At 40.4% G+C, this 18459-nt stretch overlaps 2 protein-coding genes across 11 annotated transcripts in view; one reads left to right on the plus strand and one right to left on the minus strand.

The window, feature by feature from the left end:
* rassf5 (Ras association domain family member 5) overlaps nt 1-13814 on the plus strand; it is a 131260-nt gene extending 117446 nt beyond the window's left edge. For 4 of the 5 annotated variants that reach the window (XM_062978593.1, XM_008115661.3, XM_062978594.1 and 1 more), the window contains 4 exons: nt 2042-2155; nt 6527-6824; nt 7842-7957; nt 10527-13814. In XM_062978593.1, coding sequence (XP_062834663.1) covers nt 2042-2155; nt 6527-6824; nt 7842-7957; nt 10527-10679 — 681 coding nt within the window. In that variant the 3' untranslated portion in view covers nt 10680-13814. Of the gene's footprint in view, nt 1-33; nt 214-2041; nt 2156-6526; nt 6825-7841; nt 7958-10526 lie in introns of those variants that run through there. The other variant, XM_062978595.1, reaches the window with a different exon arrangement.
* The window catches only part of eif2d (eukaryotic translation initiation factor 2D), an 81028-nt gene that overhangs the window by 34554 nt on the left and 28015 nt on the right, over nt 1-18459 (minus strand). For 5 of the 6 annotated variants that reach the window (XR_010005511.1, XR_010005510.1, XR_001730604.2 and 2 more), the window contains exons 14-15: nt 17778-17952; nt 16544-16670 (exon numbers count right to left, since the gene is read on the minus strand). Coding sequence is in view for 1 of the 6 variants with exons in the window: in XM_003224023.4 (XP_003224071.2) it covers nt 16600-16670; nt 17778-17952 (246 nt within the window). In the remaining 5 variants the exon portion in view is untranslated. Of the gene's footprint in view, nt 1-16475; nt 16671-17777; nt 17953-18459 lie in introns of those variants that run through there. The other variant, XM_003224023.4, reaches the window with a different exon arrangement.

An 18459-nucleotide genomic window follows, 5' to 3' on the forward strand; every position in this document is an offset into this window, starting at 1 on the left:
TATCTACTGTGCACAGGTGTGAAAAAGGCAACCTGATTGATTACGTCTTGGGCTGGAAGTGTGAGGCAGAGAGACATTATAGAAGAACATTGAGGAAGGCAAGGAGACATGATAGAAGTGTCTAAAATTATATGTGATGAATATGGAAGAAGATGTTTTTCCTTTTCTGACATACCCCAAATGTTCTCTCACTTCTTAATATTTTTGTTTAAGGTAAAATCCTGCTTTAAGAAGAGTCCCGAAAAGCTCGCTGATTGTTAGCTGTTTGGCTGGTCCTACTAACAATTATTTACCTGGACATGTTTTGAGATTTTGATTTTAGTCTTGATGTTTTTCTCCTGCTCATCATTCCACTTCTTCTTAACTTTGTTTCATTTGTCTCTTTGTGCATATGCACTGACTGTTCACTTTCCTAATTTTGTCTGCTAGTAGGAAGCTAAAACCCTTGCATCATGATAACATGCCCTCTTCTTCTTGGTTTTTGTTCATTGGCTTTCTTTTCTACATACTGTATCAATTTTTAGGAACTGTATATGTCAACACTGCAGTTGCACACATTTTCAATCTATTTAGCATAAAGATCTAAACTCTCCAAGGAGGAAATATATATACATCAGTAGAAGAGACCAAAGACCAGGACCCTCTTTATTGATTGGAGAGAGACTTGAACTGTCATTTCATTCCACCTCTCTCTGAACAAGCCTTATGGTTACCTTCAAAGGGCCAGTAGTAATTATAAGACTGCATAAGTGTAACTATGTTATCCTTGTGAGCCACATAAAATGACATGGCAGGCTGGATTCGGCCCATGGACATTGCATTTGACAGGCGTGGTATAGAGGTTTGAGTGTTAGGCAAGTACTCTGGAAGAGTAGGATTCAAATCTCCGCTTGGCCATACAAACGATGGGGTGACCATGGGCAAGTCATAGTTTCTCATTCTCAGAAAGCAGTAGCAAAACTCCTCTGAATAAATCTGGCCAAGAAACCTTTGCCTTGGGGTCACCATAGCCTAGAAATGAATTGAAGGCACATAAAAATCCCCAGAACAGATTCTGCTCAAGCTGATCACTGTAATTTTGAAAAGAGTTGTCTAGATTTTAATTTCTCAATTTCCCCCTTTTCCTTTCTGTACTTTAGAGTCTCTGTGTGTGTGTGTGTGGGGGGGGGGGGGGGCTAAATAATTTTAGACATCTTAGAAGTGATTGAAGAAATGGGAGTTAGCACCTTATATCAATGTATGCCCACAGGGGCTCTACTATGTGATGCTTCATAGGAATACTGCATCAGTGGCCAGCCGGCTGCTTTCCTACCTTTGGCATATGGACTTCGTTTACCCAAAGTCCCTAGCCCTGTTATCTTCATTAGCTCAGTATTGTTCCAAAACATGTACATTGGAGGTGCTTTGAATGCGATTTCCTGCTTCTTGGCAGGGGGTTGGACTGGATGGCCCATGAGGTCTCTTCCAACTCTACTATTCTATGATTCTATGGAGGAGTGATTAGCATATTTAACATTATAGTGCTTGGAGAGTTTGGACACGTGACCCAGAGGTCCGATTGGGCTGGTGCAAACCCCCATGTCTATTGTGGTTGCCCTGCAGCAAGTGGTGGAAAAGCAACCTAGCTGCTTTATTGACTGGAGCACTAGACTGCGTGCCCATGTACCTCAATGCCACTAGTTTATTTATGGCAACCATATCATGTTATGGGCATAGATTGGAGGTGGGTGGCGTCAGCAAATTTAAGATGGCACATCCAGGGATTTGGGACACTTCTTCCTGTCCCTGCCAGCAGCCAGAGGTACAAAAAAACAGCTGGCTACTGCTGTAGCAACAGCAGCAGTGAAAACAAATTGGCTCATAGTTAAATTGAGAGCCAGCATTGTGGGTAGGCAGTCTTCCTGTGAAAAGGGACAAAATGAAATGTAATACTGGGGTGGGGGGAAGGGGCATGCATATTTGTATTAGGCAAGTGTGATTGCAAAGGCTACCTAGTTGATTGAAGCGTATCTCAAGTGTTTCTTTTCATTCTTTGTTCTAGAATGTAACAAAAACAGTGGAAGAATTAAAACCTAAAGCTCCTACCACCCAAGAGCTGAAGGAGAAGATTGACAATTACAATTCCAAAGTCAACAATTGCTTACTGATGAAGATGGTTTGTATTACATTTTTGAATTACTTTTTAATTTCATTGTACTGAAGGCTTTTGTTCTTCTAGCTGTAGAATATTATGCTGAAAGTGGTTTAACTTTCCCTGTTTGGTGGAAGCTTGAAGGCCTGATTCTTGAGGGTCATAGTCTAGGTCAGGGGTCCCCAAACTTTTTATGCAGAGAGCCGGTCCACAATCTTTCAGACTGTTGAGGGGCCGAATTATCATTTGAAAAAAAATACAAATTCCTATACATACTGCACATGTCTTATTTGTAGTGCAACAACGAAAGAATACAATATTTAAAAATGAAAACAATTTTAACCAACATAAACCTATTAGGATTTCAATGGAAAGTGTGGGCCTGCTACTGGCCAATGAGATAGTCAAGTTAATTAGGATTGTTGTTGTTGTTGTTGTTGTTGTTGTGTGCCTTCAAGTCATGTCAGACTTTGGCCGAGCCTAAGTCTAAAATTAATTATTTATTTACTGAATTTATTTACTACATTTATATCCCACCCTTCTCACCCCGAAGGGGACTCAGAGCAGCTGTATGTACATACAATATATTATATTATTAGCATAACACAATATTAGCATTATATATTACTACTAGCTGTGCCTGGCCACGCGTTGCTGTGGCAAAGTATGGTGGTATGGGAAATAAAGTATTGAGGAATTGGTGGTAGTTAAGGTAAAGGGTAAAGCTTTTCCCCTGACATTAAGTCCATTATAAATGGGTTATATAGCTGTGTGGAAGGGCCTTGAGTCTACACTGCCATATAATCCAGTTAAAATCAGATAATCTGTATTTTATAGGCAGTGTGGAAGAGGCCTAAGTGAGGTCTAACTCTGTCTGTCCCCTGGACTGAGTGGGTTGCTAGGAGACCAAGTGGGCAGAGCATAGCCTTCTAACTGGCAGCAATTGGATAAAAACAATTATTCCTCTCCCTCTAATTAGGACTTTATTTTTCTTTTCTTTTTGTTGTATGAACATAGAGGCATGGATGAGGGGTTGTGCTGCCAAGTTTAGTGTTTCTGAGATGTGTAGTTTTGTTGTTTTGTCCTAGGCCGAAATTTCATTACTCTTTTATATATATAGATATTGAACTATACCACTATCTATATATATAAAAGGATAAAGTTGCGGGCGCAGTGACTACAAAACTAAACATCCCAGAAATACGAAACTTGGCCACACAATGCAAAAGCCTTGCCTCCCGGTTACAACAACACAACCACACCACAAAACCACAATCCGGACCCACAAAACTCACAACAACACATCATGACTATAACAACACAACTAAATGCCCTAGAAATACAAAACTTGGCAACACAACGCAAAAGCCTTGCCTCCCGGTTATAACAACACAATCACACCACAAAACCACACTGGACCCACAAAACTCACAACAACGCATCGTGACTATAACAACACAACTAAACACCCCAGAAATACGAAACTTGGTGACACAATGCAAAAGCCTTCCCTCCCAGTTGTAACAACACAACCACACCACAAAACCACAATCCGGACCCATAAAACTCACATCAATCCATCATGACTATAACAACACAACTAAACACCCCAAAAATACAAAATTTGACAAAACAACGCAAAAGCCTTGCCTCCCGGTTGTAACAACACAATCACACCACAAAACCACAATCCGGACCCAGAAAACTCACAACAACGCATCGTGACTATAACAACACAACTAAACGCCCCAGAAATACGAAACTTGCCAACACAACACAAAAGCCTTCCCTCCCGGTTGTAACAACACAACCACACCACAAAACCACAATCTGGACCCAAAAAACTCACAACAATGCATTGTGACTATAACACCACAACTAAACGCCCCAGAAATAGGAAACTTGGCACACAACTAAACGCCCCAGAAATACAAAACTTGACAACACAATGCAAAAGCCTTGCCTCCCGGTTGTAACAACACAACCAAACCACAAAACCACAATCTGGACCCACAAAACTCACAACAACGCATCGTGACTATAACAACACAACTAAACGCTCCAGAAATACAAAATTTGACAACACAACGCAAAAGCCTTGCCTCCTGGTTGTAACAACACAATCACACCAAAAAACCACAATCCGGACCCAGAAAACTCACAACAACGCATCGTGACTATAAAAACACAACTAAACGCCCCAGAAATACGAAACTTGGCAACACAACACAAAAGCCTTCCCTCCCGGTTGTAACAACACAACCACACCACAAAACCACAATCTGGACCCAAAAAACTCATAACAATGCATTGTGACTATAACAACACAACTAAACCGGATGGCCATCTGTCTGAGAGGTTTGGGTGGGTTCTTCCTCCATGACAAAAAGAAAGAAAGGGGTTGGACTGGATACAAACTACAAATCCCAGCACCCCATGCATTTCAATTAGAGGCCTCTTCCTTTTCCCTTTCCCCGCCATCCAACCCATTGACCCAGTTCCATGGCTCCGCAGGCAGGAAAGGCTGGAACGGATAGAACGAAGGAAGGAGGGAGGGAAGGGAAGCGAAGGAACGCCAAGTACAAGAGCCCTCCCTCTCTGCCCGGAAGGCCAAGAGCAAAAGGGAGAGAAAGACCATTGATCCGGTTATATTTACCCTCCTTTCTGACCAGTGTGTTCTTATCAGCGAGCTCAGGATCGGAGCAGAGAAAGGGAACAGCATAGGAATAAAGGAAACAAGGAGAGCACCCACTCTATCTATCCATCCACTCATCTATCCATCCACTCACCCACTAATAATAAACACCTACACAGGCAAGAATCAGCCATGCACTGAGTCTACAAGGCCATTCAGTGCTCATCCACCTACCCAATCCCTACATTCACACTTGGCCTCCAAAAAAACAATTACAATAATAACAATGACAACAACAACAATAAGAATCTACACCATCACAGGCAAGAAGCAGCCAGGCACTGAGGCTGAGAGGCCAGTCAGTGCTACACTGGGCCTCCAAAAAACAATACAGTAGCATCTAACTTATCCAGCCTTCATGACCACAATAACAACAACAATAATAAACACCTACACAGGCAAAACAAAAAAAAGACTATTGTACCACAATAAGATGTAAACCGCACTCAGCAGAATCAGACATCACAATTAACAACAAACCAAAGACAACAGGGATCTCAAGCAATTATCAATCAACACAAAAATTGAAGAAGGTAACAGACTTCAAATACTACTACTAATGTGAGTATAAAGAAGGGTGGAGGTCACAGCATAAATACAACCTAATGTAGACTGACCAACACCACCAGACTAAGCCACAGCAACGCGTGGCCGGGCACAGCTAGTACTATTATATAATACTAGCTGTGCCCGGCCACACGTTGCTGTGGCGTTGTCTGGTGGTGTTGGTGAGAAATTGTTGAAGTAGTGGTGGTATTGAATGTCTGTTGTATGGTTGTCTTTATGTTTAGTATGCATTTGGTTGTTTGTGTACTGTGAACGTGGTGAGGGTAGAGGGTGTCTATGTCCCTGAGTAGTATTATATAGTATTTATATGTTGTCCATGTGTTGTGAATGCTTGGATTGTGTCCTGCTGCATAGTAGAAAGGGTTGGATGGCCCTTAGGGGTCTCTCCAAACTCTTGTGCCTGTCCCCTGGGCTGAGTAGGTTTCTAGGAGACCAGGTGGGTGGAACTTAGCCTTAGGACTTTATTTTTCTTTTCTTTTTGTTGTATCAACCTAGAGGCATGGATGATGGGTTGTGTTGTCAAATTTCGAGGTTGGGGGGCCTGTAGTTTTGTTGTTTTGTCCGCTGCCCTGATGCCATCACTCTTTTATATATATAGATGTAATATATAACATATAATTAATATTATTATATGGTATTACTATTAGTATTATATTGTATAACGTAAGATTATTACCAATATTATATGTATCTACAATATATTATATTATTAAACTGATCTAAAAATATTATATTATAAAACTGAGGGTGGGGGCCAGGTAAATGACCTTGGAGGGCTGCATCCGGCCCCCGGGCCTTAGTTTGGGGACCCCTGGTCTAGGTGATAAAGGGCAGTTGGTTTCCTGAGACAGCACTGGTGTTTTCCCCTCTCTGTGGAATGACATTTCTTCAGAGTATATTCTGCTCACCTGTTTTCTCAACCCAGGTAAAGCAGCTGGCCCTGGCCTTTAATAAGATTACTCACGAGTCATACCAAAATCCATAATCTAGTGGTGGGCATGATTTTGGCCCCCTAAACCTGTCCTCAGTTTATACATGAGACCAATTTACACAAGTACATATGGTAACTCAACAAATAAAATGTCACAAAACCTATCTTTACCATCTTTTAATTTCAACTTCCCCTTCTTCAGAATGATGATGGAACTTACACAGGTTTCATCAAAGTACACTTGAAACTTCGCCGGCCGGTGACAGTCCCAGCAGGAATCCGGCCACAGTCCATCTATGATGCCCTCAAGGAGGTCAACTTGGCCAACATGACAGAGAAGAGAACATCCTTCTACCTGCCGCTGGATGCCATCAAGCAACTTCATATCAGCAGCACCACCACTGTGAGTGAAGTAATCCAGGGACTTCTGAAGAAATTTATGGTGGTTGACAACCCACAGAAGTTTGCACTTTTCAAACAAATGCAGAAAGATGGCCAAGGTGAGATAATATTCTTTCTTAAAGCAATAATTGTGTGATGTTGCTATGCAAACAATTGTGTGTTACCAGGCTGGCTTCTTGAGCAGACTAGCCCTTTATTGTTCCATTTTTTTCAGACTGGGTGATGCTGTTGTGAATGCAATTGTAAAGTCTGTATGTTCCATTTGTGTTTGGAATCCTTAAGTAGAATATGCCTCAGAAACTGTAGTATTTTAAGATAAAACTATAACTATTGCAGAATCTTTACTGAAACCCTGTTAGGAATGAGAGATTGAAGTGGGCTTGCTAAACAATGAGATCCAAATCTACTTTGAGATTCTGTGTTGGAACTTTGAGTGGAGTTAAGAATTTTCTGGGATAGTATATGAGTTTCTTAAATTGCAAACCAGTATAGGAGGATTTTCATCAGGTTACATTTTGGATGTAAATATGTCCCAAAATGCAAACATTTTGAGTCAAGCGATTTTGCAGTTTCAGTCCTATGTATTTCAAAGTCAGCCCACTTGTTTGGAGATTCTATTATATTGAAAGCATATCCAACACCTTCTTCTGTCTAAGAAAATCTTGAAAAATCAACACAGTGCTTCCTGCCCATGCCTATAGTTTGCCAGTGTGCAAATTCCTAACTTCTGCAACTAATTCCCACACTTTGCCACCTTGGTCTGTTCATTACCTTTCCATGTAGGATGTCTTAGCTCAGTGGCAGAGCACATGGCAAAAGATCTCAGGTTCTATAGCAAGCACCCGCAGTTGCGGACGTCAACAGGACCTTATGCAGATTTTCACCTTCAGTTCAAGAGAATTTAAAACAATTTTTAAACGATTCACAACCAGTCATTTCTTTATGAGTAGGAAAGAAGTCCAACTGAAAACAGCAGTAGCCATCTTTTGCACTTCATGAGACTGCATAGGAGGACGAACCTTCTAATATGGGCAAATGTGAAAGGGCTTTTTATGAGACCAAGAATAACCTTCTTTTTAAGACCCCAGAGTGATTCTCTTTTTCACCTTCCACAGTTCTCTCTCAGAAACTCCCTGTAACAGAATATCCTTTGTACCTCCGGCTGCTAGCAGGTCCTGACACAGACATTCTGAGTTTTGTGTTGAAAGAAAATGAAACTGGGGAAGTTGAGGTATGTCTGGAAGCTACTTTGTTTTTGAACCTGCACAAACATGCTACACTTTCAGAAAGCACATACTCACATTAAATAAGCAGCGATCTGCAACCACATGAGCAGAATGAGTGGGTGGAAAAAGTAAACTTCCTGTCTGTATAATACCAGATTGTTACTATAAGGACCCTTAGATACTAGCATTCTAGATGAGGAAGAGCACTGAAGCAAAGCTTCCTTGAAATTAGAACATTTCAGAACACATGCAACCTTCCCTTTATTATTTGAAAATTAGGTGGTAGAAATGTAGAAATGCCCTTCTGCAGAGATCATACTCATTATCAGAGATGTAGCCTAGGGTGCCCCTCTTCCTTCTCCTGGGATGTAAGGAGTCTTTGTTTTTGATTACTACCTCCTCTGCAAACCCATAAGTTAGCTCCTACATTGCTGTAAAGCAGAGATAGGCAGCTATGTGGGGGCCAAAGATCAATTAAACCAGCTATAGTTTTCCAAGCAAGCCCAAGTACATTTGTTTTTCTCTGCAGATCTTCTCAAAATGGTGATGGGAAGTGATGGTTGCCATTTTGAGTGATTGCAGAAAAAAATGGAGGTATGGGTAATATGGGGTTCTGGAGAGCTGGTGCACATGGGGTGGGGTATTTTCACAGGTTTTTGTGCATTTGGGGAGCTTTCTGAATGATTTTAATGTCAAAATTGCTTTAAAAGCATGCCAATTGGTTTTTGAAGACTGGTGGTAAGTTTCAGGGCCAAAAAAGTACAGTCCAGTGCCTGCACTTTGCTCACCTTTCGTTATGGAAGATGAGAAGGGTGAATAGAAAACAACTCTGATTCTCTTCTGGGAAGTGTCTGAGTGGATTAATTCAGACCTCTTCTAAGTCTGAATCAATTCACTCGAGGCACTTTGGAGGCTTGAAAGCAATCGTGCAATGGGTTGTGTTTTCTCTGATTGCATGAGAGGGCTTCCCAATGCTGCCCAGTTCTTGCACAAGGACACAAAGAGACCTCTTATATTTGACTTGGTTAGTAGACAACTAATAGGACATTGCACAAAGAAAGAAGCCAAGTTATTGGTGCCTTTTGGGTAACTGATTGCATGACTGTGAAGGGCAGCATAACTAAGGTGGCTTATTATTATGTTGTGCTTAAAAGTATCTTGCCCCAAATCTGTGGCTCATTGAAGTGCAGTCACTTTTGAATCTAGACGAACTTATTTATTTATTTAAAACATTTATATTCCACCCTTCTCACCCCAAAGGGTACTTAGGGCGAATCACAACATATATATGGTAATCATTCACTGCCAGAACATAAAATAAACCATAAATATGCATAAACATTAAAATCAGTTATCTTCATAATAAAACCATTATTTAAAACCATCACAAGTCAGCCATACTGTATCCAGTCAGCAGGGTGGAATTTCCTATTGCTACCATTATTGCACTGCCCCAAAGGCTTGGTCCCACAGCCAGGTTTTTACTATCTTTCTAAAGGACAAGAGGGGGGAGGGGGCTGATCTAATCTCACCAGGGAGGAAGTTCCATAGTCACGATTATAGATGTAATCTTCCAATTGGAATGATTCTGGGATCGTCTCCTGGATATAGTGGAGTGACATTGAAAAAACGAATAAGGATGTATTACTGAGAGAAAACCTGCAGAAATTCAATTGATAAATTATGTCTAACATCTATAGCCAGAATAGGAACTGTACAACCCCCTCCCAGCACTCTTTCCTATTTATCCCAGGTCCCTAGAAGGTAGCAGATTTCCCAGACTCCCTCCCCCAAAACTGTTAACATTTTTGAAAATAATTCTGCAATGGCCACAAACACGTTTCATCACACAATAGACACTGCTGGATATAACTTTCACCCTCATCTTTAGGGTGCCAGAATTGGTAAAATCCATCTTCCTCACATAATAGTTGCACTCACCCACACCCCTGCCTCTTGGAGCTACCAGGTTCCCCAGCCGAGGGATGTCCCGTAGCTTCGAGGGGCAGGTATGGAGGTGGGTCAAGATTCAGTTATCCTTGCACCTGCTGCCGAGAACCACAAGGCCTCCTTTGGCTGCTGCCAGCCACAGAAGACCTTGTAGTTCTGAGGGTAGCTTTGTAGCTACAAGGTTTTCCTCGGCTGGCAGCTGAAGGAATCTCCATAGCTGCAAAAAGTTTTTTAACCATGTAATAGTTGCCGCCACTTAATGGTTGCACCCCCATTTCTCCCAAAGTGGTGTGTGACTATTACACAGTGAAATACAGTATTTTTCTCAGGCATCAGGAGTGGTGACCTAGATTTAACACACATACACACACCCTGAAAACCTGTCATGAAACCTAAATATGACTTCTGGTCACAATTTGTGTACGTTACTCCAACTGAAAATGGGCCTCGGTGTTTACCATTGATTTGTATTGTCATATGCTTAGAAAAGTATATAGATGAGATGTACACCTTCAGTTAGATGTTGTTCTATAGCTTTCATAGCTACATGAAAACATCACATAAGTGTAACAGTCTGAATGTGTGCCAAACTAAAGTTTCTCTTTTCTTTCCCCCTTTCCTTAGTGGGATGACTTCTCTATTCCAGAGCTACAGAATTTCCTAGTAATACTTGAAAGAGAAGAAAAAGAAAAAATCCAGCAAGTGCAGAAGAAGTATGACAAGTTTAAACAAAGGCTGCAGGAAGCTTTGAAAGAAGCTAATGAGAAGCCTGGATAACCAAGTTTGGTAATGTGGCTAGTGATGAACTAAAAATTAATATATATACATATACTAGTATATTTAAAAACAAAATGAAAATAACACCCAACCAAGACTTTTCTTCTCAGGACACTTTTTTGATTTGGCAGCAGTCCAAGACATGCTTAGAATTGGTTTTACGAAATGGGAAAGGATGTCCCTGTCCACTGGCCCTCCAGACACCAAAAATCGAATGCTATATCTCCTTCTAAGGCGGTCAACCTGAATGACATGTCCAGGAAATGTTACAATAAATGTTGAATGTGCAAGGAATTGGTTTGCATATGATACAAATGCTAAGGGCCAGCCCCAATCTACTATCTTCCTTTTCCCACATCCCAATACCTCACCTGCTGGATTTGTGTGTACGTGTGGCAGAAGTGCAATGAATGTGCGCTCTTGTGGTAACTTCATCACAAGAGCTACTAAAAGGTCTACATCAGCCCATGAAGTATTACTGCTCTGATACATATGGACACTGTGGGCTCTACAGTGTAGAGGATGCCAAATAGACTGTTGCGCCATATGAAGAGAACAGATGCCAAGGAAGCTGTAGATGTACAGCAGATCTTGATGGTGCTAGAGTGTGTTGGCCTTGAGTTATTCTTTCTGTTTTCTCAGGGGAAAGGGGGCATCTTTTTTGCGGGTGTGTTTGAGTTGTCTTCTTGATCATGCCCCCCAGCCTAATATTTTAAACATATTCCTAAGTTTGGAAGCAGTTCTTCTTATGCAGCCAGAACAGGGACCAGTATCGAAAAATCTGAGAACTGACTTTGGGACTTGCCCCTCAGTACATTCAAGATGTTAGTCACCAAACAGCTTGAAAGTTATACCAAGACCTTGAAGGAAACTGGAAATGATATTAAGTTGATCCAGTTATAGGCTCACAAATATTAATAGTAGATGAACTAAAAAATCTGCAACTGCCCAGTCTGTTTGCAATCTCCCTCCCCGATGTTAGACTTTCAACCTGCAAACTACAATATTTGTTTTAGTAGTTCTGCTAAAGCAGGAGTGAGAAACCTGTGACCCTCCCAAGTCTTGTTAGACTCCAGATATCAGCAAATTGATTAGGGACAATGACATTTGTGGCAGAGGTAGGAAAGAGCACAGGTCCTGCCCGCTTCTGTGCAACACCAAACTAAAGTGTTCAGTAAAGGAGAATCTGTGCAAGTCATCAATATAACATGTGATAATTCTGCTTGTGGGGGACATTCCTCTGTCTTCAGTGGTGTCATTGGGCCCTTCTATTTAGATGAAGATTTAAAAAGTAATGTGACAATACAGCAGGAGTTAGAAGACATGGGCAGACCAGTTAAGTGTCAATCAATGCTGGAAAACTTACTTAGAGCTCCTTATGTTTTGCACAGAGCTTTCTGCTCGTAACTCTTTTCATCTTAACTTGGAGGCAGACTTGGATATTCTTCAGCTATTGCTGCAGTTGTGGAAGTGGCTGGCACTGCCCTTATCATTCTGTCAGGTAGACAGACACTCAACAGCGAAATAGCTCTATTATGACTGCAGCTATAGCTGCCATTTCCAGGCAAGCTGCTGACAGCTTGCTTGCTGTCAAATTAGGACAGAAAGAAATCTTATTTTCCCGCTTACCTCTAAAAAGTGTCTTACAGAATCAAGAAAATGCTTTCACACATTCTAATGCCCCCCGGGGTATTTCAGTTTAATTTATTTTTAAAAACCACTCTGTTTGGGGCTAATTTCAAAATGTGTGCTGGCAAGCCAAACAAGTGTGTGGGAAGTCTCTTGGTAGCAACTGTCATTAGAAAACCCAAGAGGTACAATTAGAAAAACCCCTAACAATTTTCCCTATTTTTCCCTTGGTTTAAAACCGGAATTGTAACCTGCCCAATAACTTTGCCTGTATACTGTTTTATTTTTGTTGAGCCTCTTTAACTCATAAAGTCAGAAAGCTGAGCCAGAACTTGTGGCATTTGTAGCAGATACCTTAAACCAAAGCTTTCTTGGACTAGGTAAAGAGACAAAAGGTTCATTTCTTTCTATGGGAAAACTGGAGAAGCAGTACCTTGCAGTGGTAAAATAGCACAAGGGGAGCATGGAGCATTTAGAAAGAAGCACCTGTGAAATGCTGAACCAAGAAGGAAAGGCACTTCTCAATCACTGTGGAAATACGTGGCTGTGCACACTGAGGAGGGAGCCCAGTTCCTTCGATAGTTGTACTACTAAGATTGAGAACCAAAAAACCCAACAACATCCCAGACTTGAAGGCAGTATCGGTATGCTATTGATATCTTCTACCTAGGAATGTTGCATATTTAATTTTTGTTTTCTCTTTTATGCTTAATGGAGAAAAATTCTCACTCTTGTTTTTCAGTGACTGGCACTCTTCATCTTCCTGCTCTCCCCATCCCTCAAATATTTAGGACATTTTTATAGAAGGCATGGCTTTTTATGCAATTTATGTAAGTGCTGCTGACTAAGCCTCCTGCAAAATATGTGGGTGTGGTTTCTTTTTTCCTCTTTTTTTACAAGATTATATATCTATGGGCCATTAAGAAATAAATAATAATTATGAAGCTCAGATGGTGAAAGAAAGCTGAGCCACTTGATTTGTGGCAGAGCAGAAGCCTTAGATAAGAGTTAGTGGAGGCCCCAACTTGCGACGCGCAGACTACTGCTGGCAGTGCCTTTGTTTAGTGCAGGTGTGGCCCAAATGCACACCTCAAAATGTTGTTGGGCTCCAGTTCTTGTAGACCTTTGGCAGCATAGCCAGTGGCAAAGGATTCTGGGAGAGATAGTCCAAAAAAAATCTGGAGGGCCACCCTTTGCTCAACCATAGTTTAATATGTTGTGTTGCCTGCATCTGTATGTGTATAATACATCTTTTTTGCTTTTTCAGTGGTCCATTGTAAAACATGTACAATCTGTATAGAATGAAAATAGTGGAAGCTTGTGGGAAAGTAAATACATTTTTGCAATGCTGTAATTTATTTTTACTACTGTTTCAGCCCTATGACTGAGAATATGTCACCTTCTAGCTTTTTTTTAAAGCTCCTGACCAATTCGTTCCTGTGATGCAAACTCTGTAAGAAGCTATTAAAAATAAACAAGTCTTCAATAAAGTTGTTTCAAGAAGTCCATTTGGTTTCATTATTGTTTGCCCTCATGTGGCTCTCCGTGGTATTGTCTTTAAATAATCATGGAATCTTGTCTAAGGCTTCCATCTCAGTGCACACAACTGGCTTTAAAAAAACAAACAAACAGGCATCCTACTTTTAAATGAACAATGCCTGAATGACTAGTACCATTTGTTCTAGCCGCTGCCATTCCCACTCATAAAAGGAATCGGGCCAGAAGCTTTTGAGCCTGCTTTGCCCCAATGTGAGCAGAAGCATAGTCTTCATTGGCAGACTATGCCTTTTATGTACTTCACATGCTCACTGCCAGTCTCCTGTGTCTTACCTTACAGAGGTACATAGGCAGGTCAGAAGTGCTTAAGAACAGGGAGGACCCCAATAAATGATGTCATTCATACTTCAAAAAAAAGTGCAAAGGGACACTTTTGCCTACTCTGGAAACGCAGGGAAATGTTTAAGGTACATAGAATGTGGGAGCAAGAGCTATTCATGCATTCCTCCTAGTCTTCAATGCCATACAGACCGTGGACAATGGGGTTTTACCTCCAGGAAAAGCTGATTTTCCTAAGACTCTAAATTCCAGGTAATCCTCTCTCCAGATAGAAAAACAGTGTGGAAAATTGATGTTCTTAACATTCTTACCTTTTACCACATTTTGCAGAAGTTTGCAGTACTCATTAAGTAAATAGATAAGTAGATGAGTTAGCTGGCAGGGAAAAGTTCTTCACTCATTGCCCTGCCTGCCTGTCATTTTGTTCTCTTCCTATTGCCTTTCATGTTATACTACTCTTTTTCTGAGTACATAGCAAGACCCAGAGTTCTCCATTTTGTTCTTCTCCTGTGAGCATGGAGAGAGACAAATTTTTTTCATAGAGATAGATATAGATATAGATAACGGCGTTCCATGCAGACATGCCGGCCACATGACCTTGTTGTCTACGGACAACATCGGCTCTTCGGCTTAGAAATGGAGATGAGCACCAACCCCCAGAGTCGGACACGACCGGACTTAATGTCAGGGGAAATCTTTACCTTTTTTTAGCTATAGCTAGCTAGGTCCTAACTTTCCTATATAACAGTGTAGTTCTTTCAATAAAGTTTATAAACTTTTAATGCTTGATTCTGTTCCTGTATTGCTGAAGTTCATTCATTCTACTGCTATATGCTAGAAGCTTCTACTCTGCTAAACTTCTGCTGATTTGCATTTTAAATGCTTTTTCCTTTTTTGAAATTTCCCCGACTCTTCCCCCCCCCCCACTGGTCCCCCTCGGCTTGCCAAATCATCAGATCACCCATCTTGCCTTGCAAGCTGTAAAGAAGTGTGATGTTTTGATTTATGGATGACATGTTTATTTGATTTTGTTTAAACAGTCAGGTTTGGCTAAGTTTAAAATGGTATGTATTGGAGTTGATAATACAGGAAGGTAACCATCTTAGCATTCTAAGGCAGGTTACCCTAGCAACGGGGGCGGAGCCAACCGCTGTTTGAAGGAAAAAGGAGGGAACATTTTAAAACCCAGTCAGTCAGTGAGAGTCTGTAATGGTGAAATTACAGTGAGGACTGATTCTCAAGTGGAGGATCATGGTGGCTCAAATGAGGGAATTTGAGTCAATTCTAAAATAAGGTGACTTATTTTAGGGAGTCTGTGATTGTTAGTCACAGGAGATAGACTGGTTCCAGGATTGAGGGAAACCAGGAAAGCAGACCTCTGGTAGAGCCAGACTAAGCAAGTTAGGTGACTTGTTTAGGGCTAGTTGTGGAGGCTGTGGAGTAAGGGGAATTAATCCCAGTAGATCTAAATGATCAGTTTATAGTTGGTTTTGAGAGAAGAAAGTATTTTGGAAGTTAGAACACCTCAACATCTATTGTAAATGTTATTTAAATGCCTCAAAGAAGTTATTGAACCACTAAGCTTTGTACTTGAAATAAACTTGTTTTGTTCTTCAAACCATCTAAGTCTCTGTCACACTCATATTCTAAGTTAAGCAACGTCACCATCAAAAGTGAAATAAATAAAGAAAGCTTAAAAAGAATAAGTATCCTCTGCCTGACATCTCCTCCATTTGGTGGCAGCAGTTATAAAAAAATCATCATCCAGACATCTTTACATTTTGGTGGCAAGGGTGGGATAAAAAGATTCCTTCCCTGCCTCACCTCTGTACAAATTGGTGGCAGCGGTGGGATCAAAAGGGATTCCTGTCTGCCACATCATCCTTTACAATTGGTGGCAGCGGTGGGATCAAAAAAAGATTCCATCCCTGTCAGACACATCATTACAATTGGTGGCAGCGGTGGGATCAAAAGGATTCTTCCCTGTCACCTCAGTCCTTTACACAAGCAAAACTGAAAACCACTCTGTTTTCAAGGGACTAATGAATGCATTTCTATTTCAAATGTTGAAGGCACTCTGGTTTTCTTAATAAAATATGAAGTCTACAAGAGTCCTTTCGAAAGTGAACAGCATGGAAATAGGGAAAGATATAAAACCATTCTACAACTTAACCCATTTAGCAGGGTTGCTTGGCAAATGTCACAGGGCAACATATCACACAAAGGAATACTTTGCTTTAGTAATCTGGACAGATAAGGATTATGTTACTACAGTATTCAGAAATGATCAGTGGTTCCTCACAAGTTACGCTAAAAGCTCAGCAAAATAACTGGAGATAAATCTTTTTTATTTTTTAAATAAAAACCATTTTAATAAGTAAGGCAGTTGGATTACTCACTTTGTTGAATATAATACATATAAATAATGAAGTTTGAATATCTTCTTGGGGTCTCATTATTTCTTGCGGCCTATCTTTGGTGCCTTCTCTAGGCCTCGGATGTATTTGCGAGGTAGATGGTAATCTTCTGCAACAGAGTCAAACATCAACAAGTAATCAGACTCTTATATTCAGCAACAGAAATATCATGGGAACCAAGGCAAATTATACCATCTCATTGAGAAAGTGTGCCATTTTATTTAATGACACAGCTATATCCTACGCTGGTTCACCCAAAAATAAATTCAAAAGGACTTACTTGCAGGTTAATATCAGTAAGACTGTAACTCTAGCTGATAAATATTCTGTGTTTCAGTAATTCAGGTCAATCCACATTAATAGTTCTTCCAAAAAGGAAAACACCACTCTGTTTTTAAAGGTTCCCCAAGATATTCTTGCAAAGAAGTTAATAAAATGTGGGCTAGACAATGCTACTGTTAGACAGATTTAAAAATGGTTAGCCAGCCAAGCCCACAATGTCTTATCAAAGGGCACTTCATCTTGGAAAGAAATGACTGGTGGGATTCTGTCCTAGGCCTAGTATTATTTAACATCTTTATCAATGACTTGAGTGATGAAATGAAGGAAATGCTTCACAAATTTGCAGATGTCATCGAATTAGAAGGGGTAGTTAATACCCTAGAATAGGATAAGAATTCAAAATATTCCTAACAGAGAGCTGGGCTAAAACTAAGATCACTGACATGCTGGAATGTGTCCAAAGAAGGGAGAAAGCTCTGGAAGCCAAGCCTTAATCGGAGCGGCTTAGGGAACTGGGTATTTTTAGCCTGGTGAAGAGAAGGCTAAGGAGGGACATTATAGCAATGATTAAATATTTGAAAGAATGTCATATTGAAGTTGAAACAAGCTTGTTTTCTGCTGTAGCAATGGAGCAATGGATTCAATTTATAGGAATAACGGCAGTGGAGTCTCCTTTCTTTGGTTACAACTGAGAGTGGGTGGCCATCTGTTTGGGAGTGCTTAGATTGTGTGTTTTTGCATAGCAAGGGGTTGGACTGGGTGGCCTTTGTGGTCTCTTCCTACTCTGGGAGTTGCAATCTAGCAACTTCTGGTGAGTCAAACGCTCCCGTTCATGATGTACAAAATTACAAGATTTATCAAACTTATTAAGTGACTAAACATAGAAGTTCTAATTGCTAAGAAATCTTATTGTGAGATTTTCATAGATACTTACCTAACAGCAGCTTAGCAAGGTGGTTGATCTGATTGCCTTGTATCTGGACTTGTGCTCTGTCTTTTGCACCTGGGAGTGGGGTTACAGTGGCACTAGCTTGGACTTTTTGCTGGAGAATATTAGCAACAATTTGTGGGTCTAGACCATACAGCTCAAGATTCTTAATTATTGTTACCTGCAAGCCAAAAGAGGAGTATTATATGATGTGTGCAGTAAACACTTACCTAGTCTTTAGAGTATTGTTTAACTTAGGAGTGTATAACAAGATAAACAGTTTAGGAAAGTCAGAATAAAGTCCCTTTGGTTCTATCAGATCAACAGTACCTATATGACTGTCAAAGGAAATCATTTTTACTTCATAAAGTTTTACAAAGACTGCATATGGTTAGCTTTCAAGAAAATATTTGCTGGAACATGTTGAGCTGCTCTTCTTTTTTGTGGTGGAGGAATCTATCTCTATTATTTCCATATTATTTCAACCTCTGTTACCAAAGGTTCTGTTACAGTAATGCCAAGACCATATGTACTTCATTAACTGAAGTATATCTATATAGGAAATAAATATAAGCCTTACATATATTGGCAATTAAACCAAGACAGGACACATTTGGTGACACTTGTGGGCATTTATCATTTTTTAATTAAGTATTTTCATTTATTTATGAATCTATCTTGATAAAAA

This window comes from Anolis carolinensis, chromosome 4 (genome assembly GCF_035594765.1).
Source record: "Anolis carolinensis isolate JA03-04 chromosome 4, rAnoCar3.1.pri, whole genome shotgun sequence".
Lineage (NCBI taxonomy): Eukaryota > Metazoa > Chordata > Lepidosauria > Squamata > Dactyloidae > Anolis > Anolis carolinensis.